This window comes from Pelobates fuscus, chromosome 3 (genome assembly GCF_036172605.1).
Source record: "Pelobates fuscus isolate aPelFus1 chromosome 3, aPelFus1.pri, whole genome shotgun sequence".
Lineage (NCBI taxonomy): Eukaryota > Metazoa > Chordata > Amphibia > Anura > Pelobatidae > Pelobates > Pelobates fuscus.
This window is the reverse complement of record NC_086319.1, coordinates 179113189-179128867: the sequence shown is the minus strand read 5'-3', so window position 1 is coordinate 179128867 and position 15679 is coordinate 179113189. Positions and strand designations below refer to the sequence as shown.

Here is a 15679-nt window from a genome sequence, read left to right as displayed (position 1 = left end):
ATATCAACTCAGCCAGTTTTTTATCACCACCTGTCGGCTGTTGGGGTGACTACCCAACAGACAGATATACCGGATAATTCCAAGAGTCCGTACAGTCTGCCTTCTGCCATCAGCCCTGGCAGCTGCAACTCCCCAAAGCCTTGTCTTGCATTACTTGCGCTGGCCAGGACCTCCGCCACCGCGCTGCCGTCCCTGATCTCCATTTGTCGGCATCGCGCCCCCCGCAGACAGCGCTGTTTCAATCCCTCCTTGGATACCCACGTTAAATATATCCAGCCCAATCGGATTCAGATGAACCCCATCAGCCCTTATTAAACTCCGATTGTCCCCTTCCAACTCCGTGTGTCGAACCGACACACCGCCAAGGCATCGAACAAACCTCGAAAACATTAAACTTCTGCCTAGCCCTCTCCAACCCTTTTGAATGTGGCAAGGCTTGCCAGCACGGACGGGGGACAATCTCTGACCACACCAAACAACACTCTGCAAATAATGTCATGCACCGAGCCAAGTCCCGCCGTACATCGTGTATTAAATCCACCGTCCTTACCCTCCCTAGGTCATTACCCCCTGAATGGATTACAATGACCACTGACCCAGACACAAACCTGCTGAGAGAAACGCACTCCGGGTAGATTTGGCACCATGACAGACCCCGGATACCTACGAGATGACCATCTACCCAAGCGCTGCACCTGCGACCCAGAATATCCCAAAACACTAGCCTGAGTGGCTGCTCCGATCCTAAATGAATGAGGAGAGAAACCGGTTGGATCCTGACCACAATACTGCAACGCCTTACCCAGCATCGATACGAACTGAAAACGCGTCAACGGAGATCCATCCGCATGAACCAGCAAAGCCACAGACGACGGCCGAATGGACAGATACTGACCAAACAGGCGCACCGGGCACAACCTCCCACCAGTACGCCCCACTCGCAACCACATGCCCCTTGCTGACTGATCCGTCTTAGACCTACGAATATGCAAGTCCACAAACATATCAGACCAGCGGACATCCGACAGCAGTAAAGGGGGAATCGCCCGCCGGGAAGGGGCCACCAGCTCCCCCACCCTAAGCGCGCCAAAGAAGCAAAAGGAGAATGCCACCTGAAACATCAGACACTCACCTGGTGATACACAGACGGCCCGAAGAGCAGCCAACAATTGACCCAGCAAGTCGAAGGAGATCGGCCGACGTCTGTCCGGACCTCTCCGACTCCTCCAACCTCGCATAACCCTCTGTAAGCAAAACTCCCTGGTGATGTCCCTCCATCCCAAAAACCGAAACAGGAAAGACAGGGCAGACAACGCCTTGTCTGCCGCCGAACAAGGCCTACCATTAGCGAGTAACGCATCCAGATACCTTAAAGTGATCTCCACCCGGGCCTCCTCAGATGACAGCCGCACTGACACATCCACCAAAGCCAACCAACCCACCCATACCGACCTGTATGCCTTCCAAGTAGGGGCTGACAAGGAGTCCGACACCAAGGACATCAAGCCTCCGAAATGAGGTCCCATAAGTAGGAAGGGCAGCGAAGACCCTCGCGATCCGCCTCTGGAGCTGACTCCTGAAACCGAGAAAGAGAGTCAGCTACCACGTTCAGCTCCCCCGTTACATGCCGGGCCTGCATCCACACATTAAATTGCAAACTAAGCGACACCAGATGTCGCAAGAGAGCCAAAACAGGAGGAGACGCAGAAGACGATCGGTTAATCACATGGACAACACTCATATTGTCCGTGTGAAAAACCACCACCCGATCCCTCAAGTCCTCACCCCACAATGCCAGAGCCACCACTATGGGGAAAAGCTCCAGGAAGGTAAGGTTACACATAACGTCTAAATCATGCCATTCTGGAGGCTACGCCGCTGCACACCACTTGCCCTTAAAAAAGGCCCCAAACCCGACTGAACCATACGCATCAGTGAGACCAACAAGGAGATTGTGTCGACTGCCCTGGAGAGCAGGCTAACGTGGCAGACCTTATTTGGGGTGCATATAAGGTTTATGGCGGGCAGAGCTGGTACCGGTATGACCAGCAGTTCCGCCAAAAGATGGCGGCGTGCCCCGGGTTAGATTTTAGTACCCAGGATGGTAGCCTATGGCTGCTGATCATGACTCCCAGTCGTCCTGCCCCCTTTTTAGGAGCAGCCGGGGCTCCTTCAGGGGCACCGGATGGTCCAAAAAAAGGAGTGTGCTGGCTCTTTAATGAGTTTCGGCATGAGTGCTCGCATTGGGGAGGGGCTCACCCCGCAATGTGTTGCTTTAAGAAGGCGAGGCAGCCTGTGCCTAAGGCGGGGGGCGGGACGACGGGGCAAAGGGGGAAGACTCCAGTGAGCGTGACAAGGATGTTGCTGTGGCTCGAGCTTTACCCTAGACGCCACGACGCGGTGGTGCTAGGGGAAGGATTTTCCATGGGTTTTTGGATCCCCTTTGTTTTATCCCCAGAGCCGCGTTTGGCTGTCAATCTCCGGTCAGTCAAGGGCAAGGAGCCCCTGTTGGGCGCAAAGTTGTCTAAGGAGATTTTCTCCCTTTTCCTAACTTGCGGGTCTCCCCTTTGGGACTTGTCCCAAAAAAGGAGTCTGGCTGTTTTCGGATGATTCATCACTTGTCCTACCCGGCTGGGAGTTCAATAAATGATGACATTGACAGAGAGTTCAGCAGGGTCCGGTATGCCTCCTTTGATCAGGCTCTGTCGCTGGTTAGAAAAGTTGGAGTAGGGGCACTCATGGCAAAATCTGATATTGAATCGGCATTCCGGTTATTGCCGGTTCACCCGGAATGTTTTCACCTTCTGGGTTGTCAGTTTCAAGGGTCATATTTTTATGACATGTGCCTTCCCATGGGTTGTGCCATTTCTTGTTCCTATTTCGAAATGTTTGCTTCGTTTTTGGAATGGGTAGTTGTTCAGTTCTCAGGTATTGCGTCAGTTACGCATTATCTCGATGATTTTTTGTTTGTGGGTCCTCGGGAGAGGGTGGAGTGTGCCCAGTTATTGTCGGCGTTCCGTGCAGTGGCGCACATGTTTGGTGTGCCGGTGGCGGAGCAGAAGACAGAGGGGCTGCTTACCACATTGTCGTTTCTCGGTATAGAAATCGACTCGATTTGCATGATTTTTCGCCAGCCCCACGAAAAATTTGTGGTTCTGTTGAGGATGGTAGATCTGGTAAAAGGGGCTAGTAAGGTCCAGCTCGGAACGTTACAGGTGTTGCTTGGTCATCTAGCGTTCGCTTGTCGTGTACTACCTATGGGTCATGCTTTTTGTCGTTGGCGACGGTTGGTATCAGGAAGTGTTTCAGATAAATCACCAACTTCAATGTAAAGGCCATGAGGTTAGTTGGGTGTAGCCTTTTGTAGCTGAAGTAATCAAAGATAAGCAGGTGAGTATTCAGAACTAGAGGCAAGTGAGGCCACTAGTGGTAGAAATAAATCAGAGCAGGCACTTGTTTTAAAGGAACAGAAATATAAGGAACAAAAGTCTTGTTTGTCAGGATAAGATCCTGACACAGGGAGACAAAATGGAGACACTCAGTTCCATCATGTAGGTAAATGCAGTAGTGAAAATGTCTTCATTTAATTTTATTTTTTAGACCTTGCAAACACATATTTGCCAAATATAGAGAATAAGTAAACATAATATGAAAATCCAGTCAAGTGACAGTTCACTTATTAAGGGACCTACAGTCCTGAAATAACAGTCGTTATTTCGAGACTATAAATTATTTTCTGTCCACCCCCTTTAGCATTTAAAAGTTATTCAATCATTACTCACCTTGTTTCCAGCAACATAACTCCTCCACTGCAACCTCCAGCTCCCCCTTCTGTGATGTCAGCATCCATCCAAGCTAGCATCTAATCTCATGCTTCTGTATGGAACTAGGCATTTGCAGCTAAGCACCATGCTCCTCCAATCAAATCCTGTTATCAGCAGCATTTGATTTTTGGACCGAGTTTCACTTGGTTCTGGAGGAGGAGCAGTCTCCTATCAGTAATGCAGTTTCTACTAAATTGCAATGTTTTACATTGCAGTGTTAAAATTGCAGGACCACTGTACACATGGATGACGTGGTTTTGGCGACTACTGTGTCCTTTAATTCTAGAAAGAGGCCAGCTGGCTTTTGGCTGCATTCCTGTCATTGGCTACCAGACACACACTATGATATGGATTCCTCTTTATGTCTTTGCTAATTTCATTGTATATTTTGTTCTCTCAGTCATACTGACCAACTTGTTCTTGATGATTCTATTGTTTGCTGCCTGCCCCAGTCATTGGTTTGTTTAACATTCATCTTGACCTCTAATCCTGAAGTCAACTTGATCCTGTTCATGTTAGTTTGTCTGCTGGCAGGTCCTAACTAGTCTCACTTCCTTGGAGGATTAATTGTTAAAGCTGCACGGTCACCCCTCCTGAAAAAAAATTAGTATTCATAAAGAGATACTCTTTATGAAATACTAATTTTGACAGTGTTGAAATTTCACTAAATTACACCCAGACAAGAGATATACTGAGACAAATTAGGGACTGCATTGTCTCTGTATTTCTCCCCCTCCTGACTTTCAGAGTCTAAGTGTCAATCCCGACAGACGTCACCAGGGAATTGGCTGTGGCTATGGAGGTCTCCTCTATTGACTTCAATGCTGTACTCTTGCACATGTGCGAGAGTACAGCAGTGACTTCTGCCTCAAGGAGGACCAGCTGGATCGAGATGAAGGCGCCCGCAGACAGGGTCATGTAAATAAATCTCGCCCCCTTTATGCCCTCACTGATTCAGATACACTGACACACACTCACAAACACACAGTAATTGGCACACAAACTGTTTAACAAACACACATTTCAGTGAAAGAAATACACACTCACTGACAGACATACACTGACATGCAAACATTCACCGATAGACACACAGACACTGACAAACACTGTCAGTGACTTGACACATACTGACAGACAGACAGACACACACTCTTACTGACAAATACACACTCACTGACAGACACATACACACACTGACAGCCACATACACACATTGACAGACAGACACGCTTACTGAAAGACACACACACTCACTGACATACACATACTCACACTGACAGACACACACTAACTCATTGACAGACACACACTATCACTGACACACACTATCACTAATAGGCATTTATTAAAAGATAAACATACTGACAGACACTCACACTGATTTGACACTTTATGCAAGTGAAGTAATCATTAAATAAATGTAAAAAAATCTAAAAAAAATTATATTTATATATTTATATATAAATTAAGATAATTTAATATATATATATATATATATATATATATATAAATTCTACATATATATTTATGTAATATTTTTACATAAATAAGTAATTTTATTTATTACTATATGAGGGACCTGCCTGACAACACAGACAGAAAGTCCAGAGAATTTAGTTTGCAAGCTCTATATAGACTTTGCTGAATACAAATATTAGTTTTTTAAAACAGTAAAACATATCACAATGATGATATTGTCAGTGAAAGTGTTGTTTTTTGCAGTTTTCACACACAATTTCATTGTTGTGATACATTTTACTCTTTTGAAACACTAATATTTGTGTTCAGCAAAGTCTCCCAAGTATAACAGTACCCCTCATGTACAGGTGTTATGGTGTTTTTGAGAGTTACAGGGTCAAATATAAGGCTTGCATTTTTTTTTATTTTTTTTTATTTGCCATATGGTATCCCAGGAATGAGAATTTCCCCCATGATAGCATGCCATTTACAAAAGTAGACAACCCAAGGTGAGTAAGATATTACTGGGGTAAGATATTACTGATTTAGATAGACTGGGGGATTGGGCACTCAAATGGCAGATGAAATTTAATGTTGAAAAATGCAAAGTTATGCACTTCGGCGTAAAGAATACACAAGCAACGTATACCCTTATCGGAAGCGAATTAGGGATAACAACACACAAAAAAGACTTGGGAATTGTTAGAGACAATAAACTATGCAACAATGTGCAATGTCTATCAGCAGTGGCTAAGGCCAGTAAGGTATTGTCATGCATGAAAAAGGGCATTCATTCTCGGGATGAGAATATAATTTTGCCTCTTTAAAAATCACTGGTAAGACCACATATTGAATATGCTGTGCAATTTGGGGCACCTGTTCTAAAGAAGGATATTATAGCACTAGAAAAAGTGCAGGCTACAAAATTCATAAAATAAATGGAACATATCAGCTATGAAGAAAGGTTAGCAAATTTAAAGGGAAACTCCAGGCACCCAGACCACTTCTGCCCATTGGAGTGGTCTAGGTGCCAACTCCAACTACCCTTAACCCCGCAAGTGTAATTATTGCAGTTTCCATAAACTGCAATATTTACCTTGCAGGGTTAACTCCTCCTCTAGTGGCATTGCCGCGCATGCGCATTAGGTCTCCCCCGCCGGCGGCCACACATGCTCAATAGGTCTCCCCCGCCGGATGACGGTGGGGGAGGAGCGTGGGCGGACCCTGACCCAGCGCCGAGGGACATCGATGCTGTATGCAGGTAAGTCACTGAAGGGGTTTTAACCCCATCAGCAACTTGGGATGGGGGGTGGGAGGGAGAGGGGACCTGCAGTGCCAGGAAAACGGTTTGTTTTCCTGGCACTGGAGAGTCCCTTTAAACCTATTTAGTTTAGAAAAACGTCGCCTGAGAGGTGATATAAGAACATTATACAAATATATTCGGGGCCAATACAAACCATTGTGTGGAAATCTATTCACAAACCGGACTTTACATAGGACACAAGGTCATGCGTTTAGACTGGAAGAAAGAAGATTTCGCCTAAGGCAAAGGAAAGGTTTTTTTTACAGTAAGAACAATCAGGATGTGGAATTCTCTGCCTGAAGAAGTGGTTTTATCAGAGTCCATGCAGATGTTCAAACAGCTACTAGATGCATACTTGCAAAAACAGAATATTCAAGGATATAATCTTTCAATGTAGGGTAATAACTGCTTGATCCAAGAATAACACTGACTGCCATTCTGGGGTCAAGAAGGAATTTTTTTCCTAGCTTGTTGCAAAATTGGAAGTGTTTCAAACAGTTTTTTTTTTTTTTTTTACCTTCTTTTGGATTAACAGCAAAAAACAAATATGAGGAAGGCTGAACTTGATGAACTTAAAGTCTCTTTTCAGCAATGTAACTATGTAACTATGTAAGGTATTGCAAATGGGGTATGTCCAGTCTTATTTAGTAGCCACGTAGTCACAAACACTGGACAGAATTAGCGTTTATATTTGTTTTTTGCATTTTTCACACACAAACAAATATGAACGCTAAATTTGGCCAGTGTTTGTAGCATCAATGTTACTATGGTATATGGCAATAAACATTTTCATTGTTCGTTGTCTAGTAGTATCTTCTTGTATAAATGTGCATTACATTCGCCAGCAAAAAACATTTTTCAGCTTCCCGGTTTAAAAAATTGAGATGCGCATTACATTTGATGGCGCATTAAATTAGAGTAAATATGGTAATAAGTTTGGGTATAGTTAATATGGAATAGGTGAATTATAGTTAGATTTCAGGTTTTGTTTTGATCAGAACTTGGACAATTGCCTCCATCCCTAAGGGGTTAAGCATGTGGTGACAAACATTTAAAATACAAGAACTGGGGGGGCGGAGCCTAGCTTCCTAGCAGAGTGGACGTGCTGCACGATAGCTCCTGCAAGCCAGCCACTAAAACGGTGGATATACCCCAAATCATCGCACGCACACCGCTGGGAGGGTGACTACAGAGTGGGGGAGACCCAGGAAAACATTTTAATACCAATCTTGTACCCGCAACTCACCGGGTCCTCACGATTCCAGCCTGAGGCCTAGCTGCGAACGAGCCAGGGAGAGGCGGCCGCTCTCCTGGTTGGTAACCTTGCAGATGGAAACCTCACTGTACTCACCTCTAACCCCCCCCCCAGACCGGCGGGGATTATCCCGGTCCTCGCTGGGTGCCACAGGCAGCCGGCCAACACTACCTCCGATCACCATGAGGCAGCAAGGTACACCCAAGATGGCGGAGGATGGCGGCTGGCACAAGCGAACGCAGACCCTATGCACCAAGCATCCCCAACACAGCCTGCGGCGCCTGGACGCTCACTTCAGCCAACACAGGGCTAAACAACAAACCAAACAGCTGTCAGCCCAGATGCCGCGGTATGCAGAAGCCCGCACGGGTGAAAGATGCAGAAAGTGCAGGGGGACCGCGCGACTGGAAGGCACACGCGACTACCCCACAGAGGGAATTGGCTGACGACATCGCGGCATGGCAGGGCTTGGGACCACCGCTGGAACTGTGATTCTAAGCAAGCAGACGACCACGCACTGAGCCCTCCAAACTAGAGTGAACTCTTTATACCTTATACTGAAGCACATGCCTAATAGTTATACTCTGCATCTGAATCTGGTACTTTCCTTTTTGAGCCATACCATGCATAGCTGCATTATATCTGCACCCAGTGATACCGTAACCTAGCTTTGAATCACTAACTTGTCAAACCTACTTTATCAATATGCTGACACTGCCAGTTTCATAGCCTGTGGTAAAACATATACCTAAAGCTTGGCTAGTCTAATGTTAATTTGTTGCTCCACTCTAAACTTAACCCTCTTGTAGAATGTCTGTTCCTAAATGTGGCATAGAGGGATGTAACTGCTGTTATCCTTCTGTTCTCTATATTAAAAAATTGTGCATGTCAAATGTACAGTACAGCTCAGCCAGAGGACTGCCTTTGGGGCACCTCAGGCCTATATGTCATTCTATATTGCACTGCAAAAAAAATAAATAAAAATTAAATAAATAATACAAGAACTATATAAAGCAAATAAAATTTTCAAGCACAATAAAAAGCAACAATATAAGCAGTTTATTTTGAAGGTTAGTCATATTGTGTCCTTAAAGGGACATTGTGACCAGCCTTCAAAATAAACTGCAACTGCATATATAGTTGCTTTTTTATTGTGCTTGAAAATTGAGGCCATGCCTCCTACAAGACGCCGCAGGAAGCGGAGAAGTAAGCAGAAAAAGATGCACTTTATCACAAAATATGGAGGGTGGGGAGTGAGAGACATCGCAAGTTAAAGAAACACTAAAGCGTTAGGAATGGCATTTGTTATTCTAACACTTTAGTGTTACTTTATCAATACTCAATCTGTAATAGTACAATTTTACCATGAGTTTGTAACATAAAGATAGTTGTATTTCTAATGCTTTAGTGCCTTAGTCCCACATTAGATTTAGGGCCCCCAGTAACTGCAAAACAAAATTAGTAAAATAAATAAAAGCATTTTACTCATCTTATTTTTTTTCCTGGTATATAATGGCAGTACAGGTGGGATGTTTTACCTTAAGGTGGCGGAGTATCACTGCAGAGGTGCTTGCGAGCAGAGGAAGGCAGTCTTGGGAGGCATTCCAATGAGCAGGCAGAGATGGGACTACCTGTCTGACAGTAAGGGTATTTGTCTGTACAGGAATACCGTGTCACCAGTCCTTACCTACCCCCTTTAAAAACACACGTTTTGTTTGTAATTTATATTTTTATTGAGATGATAGTACATTACACTTGCTTGGATTTCCAGCATACAGTTAAATTAAAAGAAAAAATGTCTAAACTGGCAGAAATAACATCTCATTTTTAAATAAAGCTGTATATGCATGTCAAAATATCTGCACAAATTTACTATAAAGTTATAGTAAATGAAAGACATGTGAAAACAACACTTAAAATAATATTACAATGAAAAGCCTCTGAAGTAACCTGTGAGCAATATACAAGGAAGCATCTGGCACCCACAGATCCAGCCCTTCTGTGAGCCTAATTCAGAGTCCAAGGAGAATCCCATCAGGTGCTTCCCTTGTCGATAGAGGACCCTCCCGGGTTGTGGGCTGCGATGTGGAGGTGGGCTACATGGGATCTGTCTCTGGTTATCAATGTTTTCTGTGGTACCCCCTTTAAAATCCTGAACGAGGTCTCTACAAAGATGTCATCTTTGAAAACAGCTTTCCTTGTGGCAATTACATCTGCTAGACGAGTTGATGAAGTATTTCCTGCTCTTCACATTTTTCCATCAGGATAAGTGGTTCTTCACCACAAACCTTCTTATTGCCAAAAGTTCTTTCTAAAACCAAAATCAAGCAACCTATCGTTTTTCCTACTCTATGCCAATATCCTTTTTCTCCTAAGAAAACCATATTACAGCTGTTGGATATGAAGAGGACTCTGGAGTGTACTTCAAAAAGGTATTCTGCTTTCAGATCCTCTGATCATCTCTTTGAAAATTTTCAGGGTCCATATTAGGGTAAGGAAGCTCCCAATGTTTCTATTGCAAGATGGTTTAAAAATGGTTATGAAGTCACTGCTCAGCCTCTCCCTACACATATTAAGGCACATTCCACTTAAATGATGGTGAACTCTTGGGTGGGAAAGTCATCTGCATCTCCAGAGGGTAGGTGCAAGGCAGCTACATGGTCCGTCTTGAATACTTTCGTCATTTCTACAGGCTAGACATCTTTTTGTCCCCAGAAGCTTTTTTCAGGCACAAGGTGCTCCAAGCTGCTGTCTTCTGACTGACCCACCCATAATTGGGATCTTGTGATATCCCACCTGTACAGCTGCTATATGCTAAGTAAAACATACATTTTACTTAACCTAAATAATTTTTTCCTTAAAATAACAGCAGTACAGTTTTCTCTCCCTTTGTAATAAAGCATTTTGATATCTTTGCAGGTCTTGGTCTCCGTTTTCTTTAGTCTTGCTATCACTGGGGATTCAGGAAATGGTAGTTAAGGTATGAGGGGAGGGAATTTGCAACTAATTTACATATTTATTTCAGCGGCTACTCGACCAACTTTAGGTAGAATATCCAACCTGTACTGCTGCTATACTAAGGGGAAAATAATAATTTACTGTAAGTTACATTTCTGTTTTTCAGTGCTGAGACTCTCTAGTAGTTGCAGACTTTTTAACTTCCTGTGATGGCTTCTTGGAGGTTTATCTTTTTTGGCTTGTCCTCCAATCTAGTGCTCCTTATAGATGAGCAGTATGCAGAGAGCACCATGTGTGCATCCAATCACATGCTTCTTATAGGAAAGCGTTGAATTCAGTACTTTCCTTTGAGCAGTATTTGATGATGTTCGATGTTCTCATGGGTGTTGAATGTCCCATGACCGAGTTTCATTTAGTTGTTATTTATTTATTTATTACTGGTATTTATAAAGCGCCAGCAGATTCCGCAGCGCTGTACAATTAGTAGAGGACGTAAAATATACACAAACAACTACAAAAGGTTTAGAGGGCCCTGCCCGTAAGCTGAGATCTAGCCATTTAAGCTCTTTTATACAAAGTGTTTAGCTAGATAGCCTGTGAGCTTACAATCTAAAGGATACAGTGGGGATTTGAGACAAGAGGTAGCAGGGCAAATTTGGAAGTGATGGCTATAAAAGTAAACAGAGAGTTGCAGCTATTAGTAAAATATAGAGGGAATGACAAGGTAATTGAGTGAGAATTTTAAACAGCTGGAAGAGCATGCTATACATTTAGGGGGAGCATCGGTGGGTGGGTTGGCCGAGTAGAATTGTAGAGGCTTGTTTGAAGATTGTATGGGCGGATCTGACTGAGCCTAAGGAGGGGTAGAGATAAACAGTTATTTCAAGGGATTTAAAGCTAGGAGTGACAAGCATGGGGGAGGAGTTGCAAGCAGTGGGAGGGCACAAGAAACATTAGTGGTTTACAATTTAGAATTTTACCAATCAAATACTAACAGCCAGATTATTAACTGCAGGTACAGAATACTACAGTAGTACAATATAGATGTTGTTATCTATAGTGCACTACCGTAGCACTCCACACCTGCAGCTACATGCATCAATCAACAATCTGGCTGCCAGTATCCGACCAGCAAAATTCCAAACTGCAAACCACAAATGCCTCCCGTGCCCTCCCACTGCTCCCCATGCCCTCCACTCCCCCCCCCCCCCCCCTCCTATGCCTGCCACTCCCAGCTACAAATTTACCTGAAACAACTGTCCACCTCCACCTCTCCCCAGGCCCAGATCTTCCACACCATCCGCAAACAAGCTTCCATAATTGAACGCCGCAACACCAGTGGAAGCGCCTCTAGTATGACAGCCACTAGAGTTGTGTTTAACTCTTGAAAGTAATCACTGACATTTCTACAAAACATTGGAGGGTTAAATGTACAAGGATGATTGAGAAGAAGTAGTTTGAGTGCATTTAGTGGGAACAATCAACAAAATGACATCAGTGATTTTCTGTTACACAATAGCACGTTTTTCCCTTAATACTTCTCCCCAGAGAGCGTACAATACATGTTCGCATAATAATGAAAATTCACTTCTTCCAACTAATTTTTGCTCTTGTTGAAATGATGGTGACATGTGCCTCCATTTATACATTTTTACTTCAGGCTGCAGATTATTATATGCAAGGCCTGTCTGAGTAGGTTAATAAAGAATAAAGATTATTAGCTCTTGGCGTGATAGTTCAAATATTTTATTTCATAAATATACAGAGTGAGTCAAAAGTCAGGATACTTACTGATCAATAATGATTAGAGTAATCTGACATTAAAAGAACACTCAAAAAAACATAACCACTACAGCGTTCTTTAGTAGTTATGTTGCCAGAAGTGTCTTGGTGGTTCCCCATGTAAGTAGTCAAACCTAAATTGTCAGATTCTAATAATCTGACAATTTACCTGGTGTCTGCAGGGGCCACTGAAAGCCACTGACTGAAGCTGTCTGCTCTGAGCTATGCTGGCAGTGTTGGCCTCGGCTTGTTGTCTGAGAGCCATCAACCGATACTCTCATCCAGCGAGCTGGTTTTGCATGGCAGAGCTTAGAGCAGGAGGACTAACAGAAGCTCCTGCTTCCAGGTCTACATGGAGGAATTGACCCGCAACCCCAGATAAGTTATCAAACCATTAGCGAACGGTTTGACTAAAAACATTGGAGAGCATAAAACGCACTCCTGTATGGTGAGTGGAGTTGTTCTTTAACTATACTGATTTCCTGATTTTTAATTTTATTTATTATATTTTCATTGTTTGAAGACATAAAGTTGACACATATTGCGAAAACTAGATAAAAATATATAACTATCATAACATATTTCTACAATAATAAAATACAAAACGTATACATGTACATTAGTGACACACAATGTATTTGTTTCCACCTTTTATAATGGTAAAAGTTAACATATACTTGGGTCCCAGTTACAAGGCAACGGGTTAACAAAGGACAGGACTGTTCGACCATAGTGTGGGTCAATCCCACCCCGGTATAGAAAAGAAACCCAAGGAATACTTAAGTAAGCATTTAGTCACTTTCAAAAAAATTTGCTAACCAGTGTTTCCATATTTTAATAAAGGAAACAAATATTTGAAAAACTGAAAATTAACCTTTTCCTATGTTGCATTGGAAGTTTATTTTATTTGTTACCATTGGCCAAACGATTGCTTTGCTTATTTTTCCACATTCTTGCAATCACTATTTTCATAGCCATAAAGATCTGAATAGTCAAATGCCTTCCATTCTTATTCAGTTTATCTAAATGTAGGTGAAGAATGGCTTTTTCTGTAGTTGTGGAGAATTTCACTTTTAAGAGGTGCGATATTATGTTACAAATTTAATTGCATGTTTTATTAACTAGTCTACTAGTCTCTGATTTCCAAACATTGTATATTAAATAGTAATACCACATTATATTCCGCATTTCAACAAGATTCTTCATCGCAAACTTAAAAAATATGTATACCAACCTTCCACGTAGTTTACAGAAGCTTAACCAAAAGTGGAAACCAAATGTTAATGCTTTTCATTATCTTAGCAGTATATTAACTTGTTTTTTTCCCCATTCTTTAGTTGAAAGAGACAGAAGAGGCTGTGATGACATTCAAGGCTCTTGACATTGCCCAACGTACAGAACATCTGCAGAGAGATATTAGCAGTTTGAAAGCATGGTCCGGCGCTATTTCAAAGAAGAGGGAACAGCTTGAAGGAAACCTGACCACATTACAAACAGCTATTACCAAAATCGAGACTAGCACTGTAGCCATCACTAAAGACGTATCTATGAAGATTAACGCCGTGAAGACAGATGTTAGACGAATATCCGGTTTCGAGAGTGATATTAATTCATTGATGGAATCAGTTGACGAATTAGAAACAAAACTGGACAAAGTAGAAAAGACCACAGTACAGAGCATCGGTGATTCACTCGCGGCTAGCATTGACCGCTTTAATGAATTAAAGGATGCAATATCTAGAAATTCTGAGAGAGTAGATCTGATGAAAAAGAGGTTAGGAGAACTTAGAAGTAATTTTAGTAACAATTCAGAAAAACTACAAGATTTAGAAAGCGATAGGCTCAAAGTTATACAGGCTGTACATTTCGCTAATGATTTAAAGCCTAAGGTATTTACAATAAGAAAAGACATGAGTCAAGTTGAAAACACTCTGAATGACCTGTCATTAAGAATAGGCCGACTAGCACGTGATCTATTGGGCAGAGAGAAGGAAATTGTTCTGATAAATGACAAACTGTACAACTTAACAGTGATGAAGTCAGAAATTCTAGACTTAAGCCATGAAATAGGGAGCGACCTAGAAACCAGTTAAAGCAGAATTTGAGCAGAGAAGTGACAGTTTCTTGTTTCTTTACTCCAGTAAATGCTATATTGGCTATTTAAGCATTGTGCTGACTTTGCTGACCAATAGGGCCTTGGGCACATGTGTGCGCTCGTACATCTACCACAGAAATGTTGTGCGCACGCATGCTCAACATATTCAGCATTTTTCAGTTGTGCGTTCGTGCCTGCAAGAGTGAACTTATTTTCATACTTTGCTAGGCTTTGCCCAGCAAAGCATGTACATTTAAAGTAGGGGTGGGGAGCCTTCAGCCCTCCATCTGGTGTGGACTACATCTCCGTTAATGCTTTAAAGAGGGCCGAAGGTTCCCCATCCCTGATTTGTAGTAAAAGAAACTACAAATAAATGTATTTTTTAGTACAACCAGTAGCTAACTTAGGTAGTAGTCTTAAAACATTTTCAGACTTTAATGTGTTTTAAATTAAGAGACTCCAGACTTTGTGTGTTTATTTTTATTATTATTCTTTTACTGCTGCATATTGAACAAGGTTATTTGTATCTAAAATACAGCAAAGTGTCAGTAAAGCAGCAGGAGTTAGTGAATATTAGTGAATATATGAACTGGACTTGCTGCTTGGCAATGGTAACAATGATAACATGGTATTAGAAAAGGTGAAGCACAAACATTTCAACCATTTCTATAATATTTGTTTGCCCTGATATGTTTCTCATGGTATGTCTCAGATGTCATTTGAAAATTACACTTTTTTTTATCAAAAGCTTTCAGTTAGTGTTTTTTGTTTTTCTAAAGAACTGTCTTCACTTGATGTTTTATATGACGTAAAATACACTAAAGTGGTTTGTTTACTAAACTGTTTGTGAGGAACTGATAAGAGAATTGAAGAGTTTAGGCCAAAATAGTTGAGATGGAAAACAAGTTATAATTATTTTTCCACTTTGAACATTTTGATCTAAAATTTACAATTTCCTTCTTAATTATCCTCAAAATTCCAGATAAGTGAATAAAGAAGATCAA

General features: G+C 42.2%; 1 protein-coding gene across 1 annotated transcript in view; it reads left to right on the top strand.

Annotated features, from left to right (window-relative positions):
* Window positions 1-14681, top strand: part of IKBIP (IKBKB interacting protein) — a 67394-nt gene extending 52713 nt beyond the window's left edge. The window contains exon 3 of the mRNA XM_063447770.1: window positions 13918-14681. Coding sequence (XP_063303840.1) covers window positions 13918-14673 — 756 coding nt within the window. The 3' untranslated portion in view covers window positions 14674-14681. The remainder of the gene's footprint in view (window positions 1-13917) is intronic.
* The last annotated feature ends 998 nt before the right edge of the window (window positions 14682-15679 follow it).